General features: G+C 64.2%; 1 protein-coding gene across 2 annotated transcripts; it reads left to right on the plus strand.

The window, feature by feature from the left end:
* The first annotated feature begins 863 nt into the window (after window positions 1–863).
* Window positions 864–16,190, plus strand: ADAM8 (ADAM metallopeptidase domain 8). 2 transcript variants are annotated; one of them, XM_058435860.1, is made up of 23 exons: window positions 864–979; window positions 2,136–2,239; window positions 3,498–3,574; window positions 3,702–3,780; window positions 3,893–3,969; window positions 4,291–4,480; window positions 4,720–4,782; window positions 4,872–4,940; window positions 5,152–5,321; window positions 5,816–5,897; window positions 6,136–6,284; window positions 6,385–6,562; window positions 6,818–6,907; window positions 7,037–7,226; window positions 7,302–7,371; window positions 7,612–7,765; window positions 8,338–8,415; window positions 8,776–8,860; window positions 9,445–9,559; window positions 10,257–10,446; window positions 10,960–11,025; window positions 14,759–14,836; window positions 15,380–16,190. In XM_058435860.1, the coding sequence occupies exons 1-23, from the start codon at window positions 934–936 to the stop codon at window positions 15,455–15,457; spliced, it is 2,478 nt and encodes an 825-aa protein (XP_058291843.1). In that variant the 5' UTR covers window positions 864–933; the 3' UTR covers window positions 15,458–16,190. The 2 variants fall into 2 exon arrangements, with proteins under 2 accessions (XP_058291843.1, XP_058291844.1); XM_058435861.1 differs by lacking the exons at window positions 9,445–9,559; window positions 15,380–16,190 and having other exon boundaries at window positions 10,309–10,446; window positions 14,759–14,835.
* The last annotated feature ends 245 nt before the right edge of the window (window positions 16,191–16,435 follow it).

Consider the following 16,435-nt stretch of genomic DNA (forward strand, 5'->3'; position numbering starts at 1 on the left):
CCAGGCAGGACTCACTCCAGCCCCTTGCTGGCCCTGCCCTGCCTCTCCCCAGGGTCAGCTTGAGCTGCCATTCCTGCCACCACCACTGTTCCCAGCCCAGGAGGGAGGCCTGGCTGTGAAAGCCCCAGGGAGGGGTGCTGGGTGGACCGTCTGGGGAGCTGTGGTGTCAGCCTGAACCTGCACCCTCGAGGCTGAGCCCACCACGGGGAATGTAGCTACCAAGGGCAAGCACGCTTGGCCGCAGGCTTGGAGAAGCCGGAGCCAGGCCACAGTGGGCTGCTGCAGGCTTTGGTCCACGTCGGCCAGCGTCAGCTGCTGTCTGGGGATCTTAGGCTGGGGACAGCCCCTGCACCTGCCATCACCTGGGCTGGGACCCCCACCTAGGGCTCCCCCTCCCCACTTGGACAGCTGCAGGCCCATGCCTATCCCACTCCAGTGAGGCCTCAGCCTGGTGGACAGGGCGCGGGCTTGGGCAGGGGCGTTGGCAGAGCTTCCCACAGGGCTGAACCTATGCCCCCAAAGCCATGACTTGCCCCTGCCTGGGGCTTTCTGTCCCCCAGGAATTCAGAGCCCCCCTCTCCTGAAACCGCCAGGCGGCCCTCACAAGTCCCTTCCCCTCCAGGACCTGCCTGGCGCCACCTCCTTCCAGACGCCGGGTCCGCCGAGAGGCCCCCTCTCGGGGCTCTGGCAGGACTTGGGACAGGCTGTGCCTCAGTTCCCTCACCTGTGCAAGGGAGGATGCAGGATTGTGGGGGGAGGGGAACGGACCCCGCCCCCAGGTGCCGCGCGCCCCGCCCCTCCCACCGGCCGAGGGGCCCATTGGCTGCGGGGCGCCCGGGCGGGGCGCGCGGAAAAGAGCCTCCCGCCAGAAGCGCTGGAACCAGACCGTGTCCCGCGGGGCTCTCACCTCCGCCTCCGCGCCCCGACCCGGCCATGCGCGGCCTCGGGCTCTGGCTGCTGGGCGCGGTGACGCTGCCTGGTGAGTGGTTCCAGGGAGCCGTCCCGGGCGCGGCGCGGGGCAGGGTGGCTCTCCCCGCAGGACGAGACGCGGGCCCCGAGCCCCTGGCCTGCCCGCACCCCGCACCCTGGCCCGGCTTCGGGCTGGTCCCTGGGAGCGGGCCGTCAGGTGCACAGTGGTCTCTGGGTGGGGAGACCTGGGCCGGGAAGGCCGGGGAGGTGGGAGGGAACCTTCAAAGGTGAACTGTGAGAGGGAAGTCCCGCCTCTGAGCTTGTTAGTGGGGTGGGGGCCGGGCCAAGCAGGACGCTTCACCTGCTGCCCTGGGTTCCTGGGATTCACCTGTGGGGCTACCCACCCCCACTATTTAGCCAGGGAGGGAAGGGAGGGCAGAGGAGCTGAGGCCTGGAGTGCAGGGGTGTGGGCTGAGGGGACCCGTCTCCTGCCTGGGGGAGGACGCGGGGTTGCTGACCCTGGATCCCACCCCTGCTCCTGGAGTGACTCGGGCTGGGGTGTGCTGGAGGCCGAGGTGCTTCCCACCAGTTTCCTGGGCATATGGGGGCTGGCTGCTCGCTCCCCTGCTGCCTCTCCAGGTTGGAGATGTCATGGAGACACGTCCACTATCGTGCTTAACGGGAGCAAAAGGTCCTGGGGTTGGTGGTCTCCGAAACCCTGCCCATTCCGTGCTAGGTCCCTGCCCTCTGCTCTCGGATACCAGGGAGTTTCCAGTTCTTGGGAGGTGAACAGCCTCAGGGAGGCCCTTCCTGCTCCCCAGTTAGATGCGATCAGATGATCAGAAGAATGGAGGAGGAGATGGAAACGGGCAGGTCGGCGGCCCGAGTCCTCCTCCCTGGGGGGAAGGTTCATCCTTGCCCTCGGGCCCCTCCAGAGATCTGAGACAGCCTGGAGGCCTGTGGAGTCGCTGGCACCCACAGGGTCTCTGAGCACTGTGTGTGGGTGCTGCAGGACACAGGCCCACCGGCTGGCCATGCCTGGGGGCTCTCCTGGGGTCTTTTAGGCACAGAACCCTCACTTGACTCTTTGTCCCCGAGCTATCTGGTGAGTTCCCCAGGGGAGGGTCAAGCCCAGCAAGGGACAGAATCGGAGGGCCCAGGAGGCCTCTGGGAAGGAAACCCCCTGCCCCCCGGCCCCTCATGCCTGCTGACCCTCCCTCCCGCAGTGATCGCCCCCAGCCGGCCCTGGGCCCACGTGGAGCAGTATGAGGTGGTGGTGCCGCGGCGTCTGCCGGGACCCCGAGTCCGCCGAGCTCTGCCCTCCAGCTTGGTGAGTCTAAGCTGGCCTGGGGAGGGTCCCTGGCTGGCCCCTGAGCCTGTTTCTGTGAAAGGAGCTTTAGCTTATGGGAAGTGGTGAGAGGCCAGGTGAGCGTCTGGGGCTGCCCTGTACAGCTCTAGCCCCCTGGGGCCCATCTCCATTCCTCCCTCCAGCGCTGCCTGGGGTCTCACGGCCTCCTCGTTCCTTCAGGAACTCTATGGGCCCCTGGAAGGGAGCAGGGGCAGGTTGTGCTGGCCCCGGGCCCCTCCCCAGTTTCCCTTGGCAAGGCTGATAAGCCAAATTCCTCTTTGAGAAGTGACGCTGGCTCACCGCAGAGTTGACACACCTTCCTGTGTATGGGGGGGCCTGGCGGGGGTTTCCCGGGGCTAGGAACTGAGAACGGCCCCCCTCCCCGACTGGGGCTGCCCGAGGGTGATTCCTGAAACCTGAGTGGGTGGGTATATACACATGTGCACTGCATGCATGTGTGTGCATGTTTCCAGGGAGGGCAGTACTGGCTCCAGCCCTGTCCTTACCTCAGCATCCAGGGAACCTAATACTGACCTGCCTGCTGCCCTGGGCTCATCCAGCCGGTGGCACAGCTAAGGCTGTCCCAGGGCTCAGCAGGCCAAGTCCCAGCCTGCATATGGGGGCTGGAGACGCAGTGGTCGAGGAGGAGGCTCTGCAGGCACCACCAGGTCCGGCAGCTGCTGGGAGGGACGGGTCCTGGAGGCAGGCAGCTGTCGCTGGAGGGGCCTGTGCGTGCTATCCCCGCCGCCCACCTCCTTTGCTGCCTGGCCCAGGCTGTGTCTCCCCAACCCTATGCTTTCTCGGGGAAGGGGCATTGTCGTTACCCATGCATGGTCAGATGGGGAAACTGAGGCCTGGGAGGACCGAGGAGCACTGTGTCCTTCCTGTCCACCCAAGTGCTGGGCTCCTCCGGTCGCCTTCAGCACAGCCCCGCCCCCTACCCTCCACCCTCCAACCCCCGCCCCCACCCTCCACCCTCCAACCCCCGCCCCCACCCTCCACCCTCCAACCCCCCCCCCCACCCTCCACCCTCCAACCACCGCAGCCTACCCCCTGCCCCCTACCCTCCACCCTCCACCCTCTACCCTGCCTGAGGCTGTGGACCCTCCAGGATGGATCCTTGACCTGGGGCTGGAGGCCGGCACCCCTTCCCCCCAAGCTGAGCTTCTCTGGCCCCCAGGATGGAGGTGGGCACAGCCCGGGCAGGCTGCTCACCCGGGACCCTTCCCTCCTCGCTCAGGGCCTGCACCCAGAGAGGGTGAGCTATGTCCTTGGGGCCACAGGGCACAACTTCACCCTGCACCTGCGGAAGAACAGGTGAGTGGGTCTCGGGTCAGCCCCCCCGCCTGGGCCTGGCCCCAGCACACTGGTGTCCGCGGCGTCCTGCCTCTGGGCCAGCCTCTTCACCAAGGGGGCCGAGGCAGCCACAGCACTTCTTTTCCAGGGACCTGCTGGGCTCCGGCTACACGGAGACCTACACGGCTGCCAATGGCTCCGAGGTGACAGAGCAGCCTCGCGGGCAGGTACGGGTTGGGCGGAGCAGCTGGGCAGGCAGGTAGGTTGCTGGGCGGCCCTCCCCGAGCCTGTGGGGCCGTGGGGGCACAGCCTGTGGACCCCTCTCCTGCTTCCCCGCAGGACCACTGCTTCTACCAGGGCCACGTGGAGGGGCACCCGGACTCAGCCGCCAGCCTCAGCACCTGTGCCGGCCTCAGGTGGGTGCGGCGGATGAACGCCAGGGCTCCCGCAGGTGGAGAGGAAGCCTTAAGCCTGGGGCGGGGCTGGGGAAGGGAGGCAGGTAGGGTGCCTCCTTCTCCCACTCAGGCCTTCACTGTCTTGCAGAGGGGTCTGCTCAGGCGACCCCAAGCCCAAGAGACTCACCCTCCTGTACCCTGGGGCCTGAAGTCACCTGCTGGGGGGGGCTGCTGGCGGCAGGGTAGGAGGAGCTGTAGGCAGCAAACTGGAGCCTCTGGTCCTTCAGGGCAGGACCAGGCCACTCTGAAGCCCACGGCACACCCGGCTCCCACTCCCCTCAGGGGTTTCTTCCAGGTCGGCTCAGACTTGCACCTGATCGAGCCCTTGGATGAAGGTGGCGAGGGCGGGCGGCACGCCATGTACCAGGCCGAGCACCTGCTGCAGACGGCCGGGACCTGCGGGGTCAGCGACGACAGCCTGGGCAGCCTCCTGGGGCCCCGGACGGCAGCTGTCTTCAGGCCTCGGCCCGGGGTGAGCACCCTCGTCTGCCGTGTTTGGCTGGTCCTGCCGGTGTCCGCTTGCCTGGCCTGTGAGTCCTCCTGGCTCCCCATGCACTGGGTGCTGCCCATCGTCTGCAGCCTGGAGCAGGCCTGGCCACGCTCCCCCAGCACTGGACAGGGGCTGGACAGTGGCCCCGGGTGCCTGAGGGAGGGTCCAGGCCCTGGGGCTGGGAAGGCTGACTGGCTTCTTGTGGCTGTTCTGTTCCCCAGGGCTCTGTGCCATCCCGAGAGACCCGCTACGTGGAGCTGTATGTGGTCGTGGACAATGCAGAGGTGCGCTGGGGGTGGGGAAGGTGGGAGAGCAGCCAGCGGGGGGGCATGGGGAGTGTGTGGGCTCCAGCCTGAGGGTCTCGTGTCCCCAGTTCCAGATGCTGGGGAGCGAAGCAGCCGTGCGCCATCGGGTGCTGGAGGTGGTGAACCACGTGGACAAGGTGGGCAGCAGTCCTGGCTGTAGAGGTGCTGGAGCCCCTGGCGGGAGGTGGGGGGGTGTTGCCACGGGGTTCATTCCACCTGCTCCAGCTCTGCCTGGCACCTGTGCCTGGCCCCACCTCGCAGTGGGACAGGTGCATCCTCCGCCACCCACCCTCCCTGCTGCACCTTCCGCTACCCTGCCTGACCCCCAGGACTCCACCACCTCTCCAGCTATATCAGAAACTCAACTTCCGTGTGGTCCTGGTGGGCCTGGAGATTTGGAATAGTCAGGACAGGTTCCACGTCAGCCCCAACCCCAATGACACACTGGAGAACCTCCTGGCCTGGCAGGCGCGGCAACTGACACAGCGGCACCTGCATGACAATGTGCAGTTCATCACGTGAGCTGGCAGAGCGGGCAGGGTGGGGAGGGCGGGCAGGGTGGGGAGGGCTGGGGAGGGCTGGCGTGGAAGCTGGCCTGGCTAGGGGAAATCTGCAGGGCCACCAGGACCACACGGAAGTTGAGTTTCTGATATAGCTGGAGAGGTGGTGGAGTCCTGGGGGTCAGGCAGGGTAGCGGAAGGTGCAGCAGGGAGGGTGGGTGGCGGAGGATGCACCTGTCCCACTGCGAGGTGGGGCCAGGCACAGGTGCCAGGCAGAGCTGGAGCAGGTGGAATGAACCCCGTGGCAACACCCCCCCAGGGCGGGCAGGGTGGGGAGGGCTGGGGAGGGAGTGTGGGCAGGGTGGGGAGGGCTGGGGGGGAGGGTGGGCAGGGTGGGGAGGGCTGGGGAGGGAGGGCGGGCAGGGCTGGGGTGGAAGGGAGAGCAGGGCTGGGGTGGGAGGGAAGTGGGGAGGGAGCCACATCCAGGGCATCTGTGTCACTCCCACTTCCAGGGGCGTCGACTTCACCGGGACCACCGTGGGGTTTGCCAGAGTGTCTGCCATGTGCTCCCACAGCTCAGGGGCTGTGAACCAGGTGAGGGGGCTCCTGCTCGGCTTTGCCAGGCCGAGGCCAGAGCTGGATAGGGGAGGGGAAGCCTGGGTCTGGGTCTCTGGAGCAGGCCACCTCCCCTCAGGCCAGGTTTAACGCCTGATTTTGTGTTTTAAGGTGGTGGTGGCGGGAAGCTGTGCCAAGTCCTGGGCCCTGGGGGGGTGAGGGTGGCAGGCGTGGGGAGTTGGCCACATGGCTCCTGAGAGCACAGACCCTCCTGCAGGACCACAGCAGGAACCCCGTGGGTGTGGCCTGCACCATGGCCCACGAGATGGGCCACAACCTGGGCATGGACCACGATGAGAACGTCCAGGGCTGCCACTGCCGGGAACACTCCGAGGCTGGCCGCTGCATCATGGCAGGCAGCATTGGGTGAGGCGGCCAGGCCCTGCAGAGCCAGCGAATGCTGGAGGTGCGAGGTGGGTGGGGAAGGGGCTGGGCTGCCTCCCCCAATGCCACCCCCTCTCCCCAGCTCCAGTTTCCCCAGGATGTTCAGTGACTGCAGCCAGGCCTACCTGGAGAGCTTTTTGGAGCGGCCGCAGTCAGCCTGCCTCGCCAACGCCCCTGACCTCAGCCACCTGGTGGGCGGCCCTGTGTGCGGGAACCTGTTTGTGGAGCGTGGGGAGCAGTGCGACTGCGGCCCCCCCGAGGTGCGTCCATGCCCCACACCTGCTCCTGTCAGCATGGGGTGCCACAACTTCGGTCCCTTCAGGTCAGGATGACCACTGCACAGCCACACGTGGAACTTGGGGCTCCGTTGGTGTCCAAAGTGGTCACAGGGAGGGAGTGGCTGCAGGGCACCCCAGTGGTCGGGGGGCACCCCAGTGGTCGGGAGGCAGCCAGGTCCGCCCTGGAGCCTGGCCCGTCCCCAGTGCAGCCTGCCAAGGCCTTTGCCGTCGCCCCAGGACTGCCGGAACCGCTGCTGCAACTCCACCACCTGCCAGCTGGCTGAGGGGGCCCAGTGTGCACACGGTACCTGCTGCCAGGAGTGCAGGGTGAGTGTAGCCTCCCACCGGGGACCTCCAGAGCCCATGGCTGGCAGGTGGGAAGGGACCCTGGGGCGCCAGGGACCAGGCAGCTTGCGTGGACCTGTCCCCATGGTGAGCTGTTCTCTGCTGGGCCAGGTGAAGCCAGCTGGTGAGCCGTGCCGTCCCAAGAAGGACACGTGTGACCTCGAGGAGTTCTGTGACGGCCGGCACCCTGAGTGCCCCGAAGACGCCTTCCAGGAGAACGGCATGCCCTGCTCTGGGGGCTACTGCTACAACGGGACCTGCCCCACGCTGGCCCAGCAGTGCCAGGCCTTCTGGGGGCCAGGTGAAGTGGGCACAGAGCTGGCCCGGCAGGGTGGCTGCAGGCCTTGCCAGGGCTAACCCGCTCCTGGTCCTGCAGGTGGGCAAGCTGCCGAGGAGTCCTGCTTCTCCTACGACGTCCTACCAGGCTGCAAGACCAGCCGGTACAGGTGAGCTTCCGAGACCAGATTCCCCTGGGCCCAGGACATGTGATGTTCCCACAGCAGGTCAGCCCCAGAAGGGCCTCCACAAAGGAGTTCTGCTCCCATGAGGGTCTGCCCTGGACCCGTGGACCCCAGGCTCAAGCGCACCGTGTTGTGGGAGGGGGGTGGGTCACTGTGGCCCCAGCCTACTGGGCCCCCCAGCATGTGCCTGGGCAAGCTGGCCCACGACCTGCCCTCTGTCCACAGGGCTGACATGTGTGGCGTTCTGCAGTGCAAGGGTGGGCAGCAGCCCCTGGGGCGTGGCACCTGCACCCTGAACTTCGTGTGCCATGCGCTCACCACAGAGGATGGCACTGCCTATGAACCAGTGCCCGAGGGCACCCAGTGCGGACCAGAGAAGGTGAGCCCCTGGCTCAGAGGCCGCGCCACCCCCCCAGGCATCCCGGGCATGTGTCCCACATGGGTGCAGATGTGTTTCTGAGCTTGGCAGCTGCTTGAGGCTGTGGGAACAGAGTTCTCTCTGCGCTTCTAGTAGAGACTGAAAGGTTGCCGGGGGGTGGGGAGAGACATGGTTCTCAGTTCATCTGATGGCCATCGCCGGCTGCCACATGCCCCAGGAGGGCCACTTCCCAGGGGCTCTGGGGGTAGGCAGCCGGCAGATGGGCTCAAGCACAGCCACCCTGGATGTGGTGACCACAGCCCACCCCCAGCTTACCCTGCAGTATCAAGGGTCCCCCCAGCTTACCCTGCAGTTTCAAGGGTCCCCCCCAGCTTACCCCGCAGTTTCAAGGGTCCCCCCCAGCTTACCCCGCAGTTTCAAGGGTCCCTGCCAGCTTACCCCGTGGTTTCAAGGGTCCCCCCCAGCTTACCCCGTGGTTTCAAGGGTCCCCGCCAGCTTACCCCGTGGTTTCAAGGGACACTGGCAGGGCAGGGGTCCAGAGTGGCTGCCTGAGAGACGCCTCCTACCCCCAGGTTTGCTGGAAAGGACGTTGCCAGGACTTACACGTTTACAGATCCAGAAACTGCTCTGCCCAGTGCCACAACCACGGGGTATGTGTGGCCTCTTGGGACAGGGCCCCTGCACAGAGGCTGCCACTCTGAGGGAGCCGGTGCCGCTCTGGACACGGGAGCCTGAGGCTGGGGGAGCCCAGCGTGTCCTGTCCGTGGGGGTCTCTGTGGAGCCCCTGTCGGCTGAGGCCCGGCCTGGGTGGCCTCCGTGGATGGAACCTGCGTGGTCACCGGGCAGTGGGCAGGGGCTACATGGAGAGGCCTCGCCGTCGGTGCACGTGGGTGGGGACCAAGGGGCCCTCGGGGGTGGGGCTGGCCCGGGGCCCTCATGCTGGAGGCATGGCCCCGACGGCCCCTTGGGATCCACGCCAGGATTGGCCCTGAACCCAGCCGTCCCCGCAGGTGTGCAACCACAAGCAGGAGTGCCACTGCCACGCAGGCTGGGCCCCACCCCACTGCGCGAAGCTGCTGATGGAGGTGCACGCAGGTAGGCCTCCCTGGCCAGCGCGGGTGGGGCTGAGGTCCAAGCTCACAGGGCCCAAACAGAGCCCAGGCAGAAGCCGCGGGCCGGGAAGCTGGTGGTGTTCATGGTGCCAGTTTGCTACCACAGGCGTCGACACACAGGTGTGAGACAGGCAGAGCCTGTCTGCCCCCAGGCTGATGAGAGGAGGGGAGAGCCCTGTCCCAGAGGGAGGCAGTGGCCGAGGGCAGGGCACGGCGATGAGCTGAGACTCCCGTGTCCTCAGCCTGTGTCTTCCAGCCCCTCCTTGGCCCGGGGCCCTGAGGCCACCCAGCATTTCCTCCCTGGCGGCCACTGAGCACATGGTCGTCCAGAGCATCAGGCCTCAAAGGCACAGCCGTGCCCACAGCACTGTGGCCCAGGGCCACCCTGCCAAGCTCTCCAACCTGTCACTGGTGAGCTGGGAGTGCCGGTGTAAGGTACCGGGTCCTCCCTGAGGGGTCCACAGGGCACGGCCTGGGGGTGCTGAGAAAGGCTGTGTCTGGGAACCTCCCTGGCTCCTGCCTGAGGTCACGGCCTGCCTGCCCGATGTGGGGCCGTGTGTCCCACAGCGTCCGGGAGCCTCCCCGTCTTCGTGGTGGTGGTTCTGGTGCTCCTGGCAGTTGTGCTGGTCACCGTGGCAGGCATCATCGTCTACCACAAAGCCGGGAGCCGCATCCTGAGCAGGTGAGGGTGGCCGGGGCTGTGACGGAGGGTGGCGGGGGCTGTGACGGAGGGTGGCCGGGGCTGTGACGGAGGGTGGCGGGGGCTGTGACGGAGGGTGGCCGGGGCTGTGACGGAGGACGGTGAGTGCTTCCCATGCTCAGCTGCCAGAGGAAGGAGCACGGTGGACGGCACGGACACCCAGGCTCCTCTGTGCCCCGATGTTGTGACGCCCCCCAGCTTGGGCTGAGTTTGAAGGGCCCTCCTGGCTCCACTCGGTCGGTGCCACTCTGGACTCCGCCATCCCCCGAGGCTGGGGCAGGGCATGGTTTTGGTGGCAGGTTGGGCTTGGAGCAAATCCAGAGAGGCCCGGTGCAGTCCCCCATACCCTGACCCAGCCCCGTGAGCACCCGCCAGTTTCTTGCTGAGCCGTGCTCTAGGGACCTGGACCCCCACACAGCAGGAGACCCCCACGCAGCAGGACACACTGGCCCTACAGCCTCCAAGCATCTCCCGCCCACCTGACTGGGGCCCCCAGGACATGGAGGGTATCCCTGCCTCTTCAGGGTCCGCCCCGTCTCCTGGGCCTGTCTGTCTCATGGCCGCGTCCTCTCGCCCTGAAGCCTCTCGGGTCGGCTGGAGCTGAGAGGGACAGACTCAGGGTATGGTGCTGGAGCCCCATGGCCGGACACTGACCACGCGTCCTGTGCTTCCTCCCCAGGAACGTGGCTCCCAAGACCACCATGGGGCGTTCCAACCCCCTGTTCCACCAGGCTGCCAGCCGCATGCCGGCCAAGGGCGGGGCTCCGGCCCCATCCAGGGGCCCCCAAGAGCCGGTCCCCACCACCCACCTGGGCCAGCCCGCCGGACACCCGGCCTCTTCGGTGGCTCTGAAGAGGCCGCCCCCTGCTGTAAGCACCACCCCTGCCGGGTTCATGAGGCTGAAAGCAGTGCCCAGGCCCCATCCTGCGACCCCAAGTCCAGCCCGAGGCCAGCAGAGCCCTTTCATTAAATTCACGCATGAGCCGGCGGTGGCCCCGAGCCCAGAGCAGCTGCCATGGTCGCCCTGCTGGGAACACTGAGGCTTTGGGAGTGAGCACTTCCCAGACCCCTTTGAGCCATGACAGAATCTGAGCTTGAACTTAAACTTGGGGCTCCGAGGCCAGGGAAGCTTCCTGGCCTCAACAGAGCCCATCAGAGGACAGTGTCGAGACGCAAATGCTCTCTGGCCCCCAGCTGGGGATCACACGGCTGAGGGGAGGAATGGGGTGGGGCCTCTCATCTGGGGTGGGGCCCTATGGGCCACGCAGACCCCTCCAGCACACACAGGAGGCAGGAACCTCAGATCCTGGAGCTGGGGGTGCCGGAGGGGCACGGGGTGCGGTCCCAGCTGTGACCCAGGCTCTCGGCCCTGTCTCCTCCAGCCTCCGGTCACTGTGTCCAGCCCACCCTTCCCAGTTCCTGTCTACACCCGGCAGGCACCAAAGCAGGTAAGCGGTGGTGATTGGGCAGACAAGCCGTCTGAGGGTGTCCAGGCCTTCCCGATGGGATTGGGGTCTGTGCACTGCACTGGGGGCCAGGGATCCCCAGGTGGCCCCCGCTATACACAGACGGCTGGTTAGCCCAGCCTCATGAGGACATCAGACTGAAAGGCAGGTCAGCAAGGCCACGGGAAGGCAGGAGCTCAGTCCTGTCCTGCGATGGAGCTGGTTTGGGGGTCCTGGCTCCTTCTCCTTCCACTCAGACCTGCTCCGCCCACCAAGCCCCTCCCAGAGCTGAAGCTGTGGCAGAGAAGAGGACTCCCTGGGGCCCTGCAGGACAGATGGGTGGGGGGGCTCAGGGCAGGGACACGTTCTGCGCTTCCCTTGGGTTTGGGGGCTTTGGGGGGTTTCAAAAAGATCTCTGAAAACCCGAATCACTGGAGCCCTGGCATGCTGAGGGTTAACTCCCAGGCCTCTGTGTCCCCACCAGGGTTGGGGTCCTGTCCCTGCACCCTGGCTCCCACCTCTGGGCTAACCTTGGAGCCCTTTTTGGACCCCGTGGGGGCAGCTCATTGGCCTCAGCCCTGGGGAACCGCTCTGGCGGTGGGTGGAGAAGGACCCTTGAGCTCCCTTCCTGGGGCCACTGGCTCAGCTGGACATTGTGAGCAGCCTCTGTCCTCAGAGAGGGCAGGACGGTGGTGGGCAGGCTGGGCCTGGGCAGGTGCCTGTGTGAAGAGGTGCATCTCCGGGGACCCCTCCACAGAGGTTCCTGGTCAGCCCTAGGACTAGGACTGGGCTGTGCAGGGAAGACCTGGGGCAGGAGAGCCCCTGCCCTCTGGGTAGAGGCTTTTTTTGGTTAACATTAACAAATTTTAGACTTACAGAAAAGTTGCAAAAATAGCCTAGAGAATCCTGCATGCCCTTCGCCCGGCCTGCTCCCATGTGGCCAGAGTGTGGGCGCACAGCCGAGGCGCCACGTACGGCCACGGTGTCGGCTCACAGCCGAGGCGCCACGTATGGCCACGGTGTGGATGTGCAGCCGAGGTGCCACGTATGGCCACGGTGTGGATGTGCAGCCGAGGTGCCACGTATGGCCACGGTGTGGGTGCACAGCCGAGGTGCCACATATGGCCACGGTGTGGGTGCACAGCTGAGGTGCCACGTCCCGGGTCAGCTCCCGTGTGGCCACGGTGTGGGTGCACAGCCGAGGCGCAACATCACCAGTGCAACCCAGTCGGTACCGCCCGCTCCCTCTGGACGCCCTTCTCTGGCCATGGTCCCCCCAGGCACTCAGCCCCCGGCCCCTCTGCCTTGCCTCAGCTTGCACTTTGGAAGTGTGGCCAGCAGTGTTTTCAGAGTCCCTCAGCCTGGGTTTGTCCCATCTTTCCTCGTGTGGATGAGGGCCGTGCACTGCTGGCAGGGGCAGCACTGGACACATCCTTCCCAGGGCACAGCCCAGGCCTGGCCCACATGCAGCTTTGGTCATGGGTGATATTGACACAGCGCCTAGCTGGAGCAGCGTCCACAGATTTTTCCTTAGAAAGCCCCATCTTCTTTTTATAGTTAGCAGATGCCTCGGGGAGATACCTTGAGACTCTTTGAACCTTAAGCTTGGACCCACTGGTTTTGGCATCCATTGGTGAATATTGGCTGCAACAGTTGTTCTGTGCTGTTTGCCTAATAGTGATTTTCTCTCTCTTTTTTTTTGAGATGGAGTCTCGCTCTGTCGCCCAGGCTGGAGTGCAGTGGCGCAATCGCAGCTTACTGCAAGCTCCGCCTCTCAGGTTCACGCCATTCTCCTGCCTCAGCCTCCCAATGTAGCTGAGACCACAGGCGCCCGCCACCACGCCTGGCTAAATTTTTGTATTTTTTTTTTGTAGAGACAGGGTTTCACTGTGTTAGCCAAGATGGTCTTGATCTCTTGACCTCGTAATCTGCCCGCCTTGGCCTCCCAAAGTGCTGGGATTACAGACGTGAGCCACCACGCCTGGTCCTAATAGTGATTGTCTATTTCTCTCTTTCCTTTTTAAGTTTTTATTTGAACTAACTTCAGACTTGTACATGAGTTGCAGAAATAGTCCTAGAAGGGGTCTGGACAGGCAATACGGGCCTGGAGGGGACAGAGAGGTTTCTGGCCAAGGAAGTGATGGTCACCAGGCGTGGTGGTAGATGGGGCAGAGGCTGCAGCAGGAACAGGCGTGGCGGTAGATGGGGCAGAGGCTGCAGCAGGAACAGGCGTGGCGGTAGATGGGGCAGAGGCTGCAGCAGGAACAGCAGGAACAGGCGTGGCGGTAGATGGGGCAGAGGCTGCAGCAGGAACAGGCGTGGTGGTAGATGGGGCAGAGGCTGCAGCAGGAACAGGAGTGGCGGTAGATGGGGCAGAGGCTGCAGCAGGAACAGGCGTGGCGGTAGATGGGGCAGAGGCTGCAGCAGGAACAGGCGTGGCAGTAGATGGGGCAGAGGCTGCAGCAGGAACAGGCGTGGTGGTAGATGGTGCAGAGGCTGCAGCAGGAACAGCAGGAACAGGCGTGGCGGTAGATGGGGCAGAGGCTGCAGCAGGAACAGCAGGAACAGGCGTGGCAGTAGATGGGGCAAAGGCTGCGGCAGGAACAGGCATGGCAGTAGATGGGGCAGAGGCTGCAGCAGGAACAGGCGTGGTGGTAGATGGGGCAGAGGCTGCAGCAGGAACAGGAGGAACAGGCGTGGCGGTAGATGGGGCAGAGGCTGCAGCAGGAACAGCAGGAACAGGCGTGGCGGTAGATGGGGCAGAGGCTGCAGCAGGAACAGGCGTGGTGGTAGATGGGGCAGAGGCTGCAGCAGGAACAGCAGGAGCCGGGCGTGGCAGTAGATGGGGCAAAGGCTGCGGCAGGACTGTGCAGGAGGGAAGTCACGCACTCTTCACTCTCACGGGCCTCCCCTGGCTGCTCAGTAGCGTCCTTTGGAAGCTGCTGAAAACTGCAAATGCTCAGCCCACCCAGGCTCTGTGTGACACAGCCAGGAGTGAGCTCCACGGCTCTGTGTGGTAGACATCTAGCCTCCCTACCCTGGGAAAGCTGAAATGCAAAGAAACAGGTGTTTTAGTAGCTAATTATTGGCCTTTGAGCTTCCAAAACCCCACATTCCAGCAATTTATAGAGCTCTTCGGGCCGGGCGCATTGGCTCATGCCTGTAATCCCAGCACTTTGGGAGGCTGGAGCGGGAGGATCACTTGAGCCCAGGAGTTCAAGACTAGCCTGGGCAACATAGGGAGACCCTGTCTCTACAAAAAATAAAAAATTAGCTGGGTGTGGTGGCTCGTGCCTGTTGTCCCAGCTACTCAGGAGGCTGAGGCAGGAGGATCACTTGAACCCAGGAAGAGGAAGCTGCAATGAGCCAACATCATGCCACTGCACTCCAGCTTGGGCGACAGAGGGAGACCCTGACTCAAAAAAAAAAGAAAAGGAAAAAAGCTCTTCGAGGGTAATATGGGGGTTGGTTAGGGGATGTGGAAGGTGTGGCCGGAGCTGGACTGGGCAGGTGGGCCTAGGATGGCATTCTGCCACTGATGGGCTTTATTCTGTGGGCAGTGGCAGCCAGGAGAGTTTTTCTGTAGCAAGCTCAGTGAGGGCGGAGCCTGCAGGCCCCCTGGGGGTCAGAGCGAGTCCTGTGGGGAGCTTCGTTCCAGGTCCAGGGAAGGTGATGTCCAGGCTAGGGCCGGGACTGCCTGGGGGACCCACGTCAGCTGTGTCTGTTTCCCTCCCAGGTCATCAAGCCGACGTTCGCGCCCCCAGTGCCCCCAGTCAAACCGGGGGCTGGTGCGGCCAACCCTGGTCCAGCTGAGGTGAGGCCCCAGCACACACCAGTCGGAGTCCACTGTGCAACGGACGGCATGGCCTCCCCACGGGACTGATGGTGGCACAGCCTCCCCACGGGGCTGATGGTGGCACAGCCTCCCCACGGGGCTGATGGTGGCACGGCCTCCCCACGGGGCTGACGGTGGCACTGCCCTGGAGGGTGGGGTTTTTTTCTGATTATCTGTGGATAAACTTGGGTGACTGTTTGAAAGAAAAGGGAAAGGCATTGGCAGTTGGGTATACTGTGGCATCTGTACTATAATCAAGGGACTTCTCAGCAGACGCTGACCCCAGCTGTCAGTGGTGCCTGACTTTCTCCCAGCAACCGCAGGGAGGAGAGTCTGTCCTCTGTCAGCCATATATACTGCTACTGCCACACGTGCCATTGTGTGGATGAGCCACGTTGTTGGTGGATGAACCAAGAATCCACATTTTAAGAAATGTTAAAGGATGTAAAATTTAGTTGTACCCTTTATATGCCTTTTACAGCAGGTAGTTTTTCAACATCGGTTATCTTTTCCTCCTCCCAGAGTGCTGTTGGCCCAAAGGTTGCCCTGAAGCCCCCCATCCAGAGGAAGCAAGGGGCCGGAGCTCCCACAGCACCCTAGGGGGGTACCTGTGCCTGTGTGGAAATTTGGAGAAGTTGCAGCGGAGAAGCCATGCCTTCCAGCATTCCAGGGTCCAGCTAGCACCGCTCAGCCCTGGACCCTGACTTTGCAGGCTCAGCTGCTGTTGTGACCTCAGGAATGCCTCTACCTGAGAGGCGCCTGCTGTCCATGCCCTCAGCCACTTCCTTCTCCCCGCCTTGGCCACACGTAGCCCCAGCTGTCTGCAGGCACAAGGCTGGGATGAGCTGTGTGCCTGTGGGTGCATGTGTGTGTAGGTGTCTCCAGGTGGCCACTGGTCTCCCCGTGTTCAGGAGGCCACATACACAGCCCCTCCCAGCCACACCTGCCCCTGCTCCGGGGCCTGCTGAGCCGGCTGCCCTGGGCACCCGGTTCCAGGCAGTGCAGACGTGGGGCATCCCCAGAAAGACTCCATCCCAGGACCAGGTTCCCCTGCGTGCACTTCGAGAGGGTGTCAGTGAGCGGACTGCACCCCAGGCTCCCGACTCCAGGTCCCCTGATCTTGCAGCCTGTTTCCCATGGGATTCAAGCGGGACAGCCCCCCAGCTTTGTGTGTGTTTAAGCTTAGGAACCGCCTTTATGGAAAGGGTTACGTGGGAGAGTCAGCTGTCTTGTCTGGTTTTCTTGAGACCTCAGATGTGTATTCAGCAGGGCTGAAAGCTTTTATTCTTTAATAATGAGAAATGTATATTTTACTAATAAATTATTGACCGAGTTCTGTAGATTCTTGTTAGATCAACGGGGAAGGGTGGCGGGTTTCAGTTCACGAGATACAAGGGTCGGCGCTTGGTAAAATGCAGACTGCGAATAGATGAGGTCAACAGCCACCTTCCTTTCTCCCTGGATTTCTCAGGCCCTCCCCAGCGTAACTGCAGTCCCGCCCCTCCCGCGGGCAGACGGTCCGATCCAGGAACCCACGCCCAAGGCGACTTCGCTGCGATGCAGTGAGGAGCCCGCGCC

Source organism: Hylobates moloch, unplaced genomic scaffold, assembly GCF_009828535.3.
Source record: "Hylobates moloch isolate HMO894 unplaced genomic scaffold, HMol_V3 SCAFFOLD_3, whole genome shotgun sequence".
NCBI lineage: Eukaryota > Metazoa > Chordata > Mammalia > Primates > Hylobatidae > Hylobates > Hylobates moloch.

What these genes read in the sequence shown, in the direction of transcription:
- ADAM8 (XM_058435860.1), top strand. Translation starts at nt 934, where the DNA reads ATGCGCGGCCTCGGGCTCTGGCTGCTGGGCGCGGTGACGCTGCCTG. An exon ending in CCCAGTGCCACAACCACGGG is followed by an intron (nt 8,416 to 8,775) that starts GTATGTGTGGCC and finishes CCGTCCCCGCAG; the next exon opens with GTGTGCAACCACAAGCAGGA. An exon ending in TGAAGAGGCCGCCCCCTGCT is followed by an intron (nt 10,447 to 10,959) that starts GTAAGCACCACC and finishes TGTCTCCTCCAG; the next exon opens with CCTCCGGTCACTGTGTCCAG.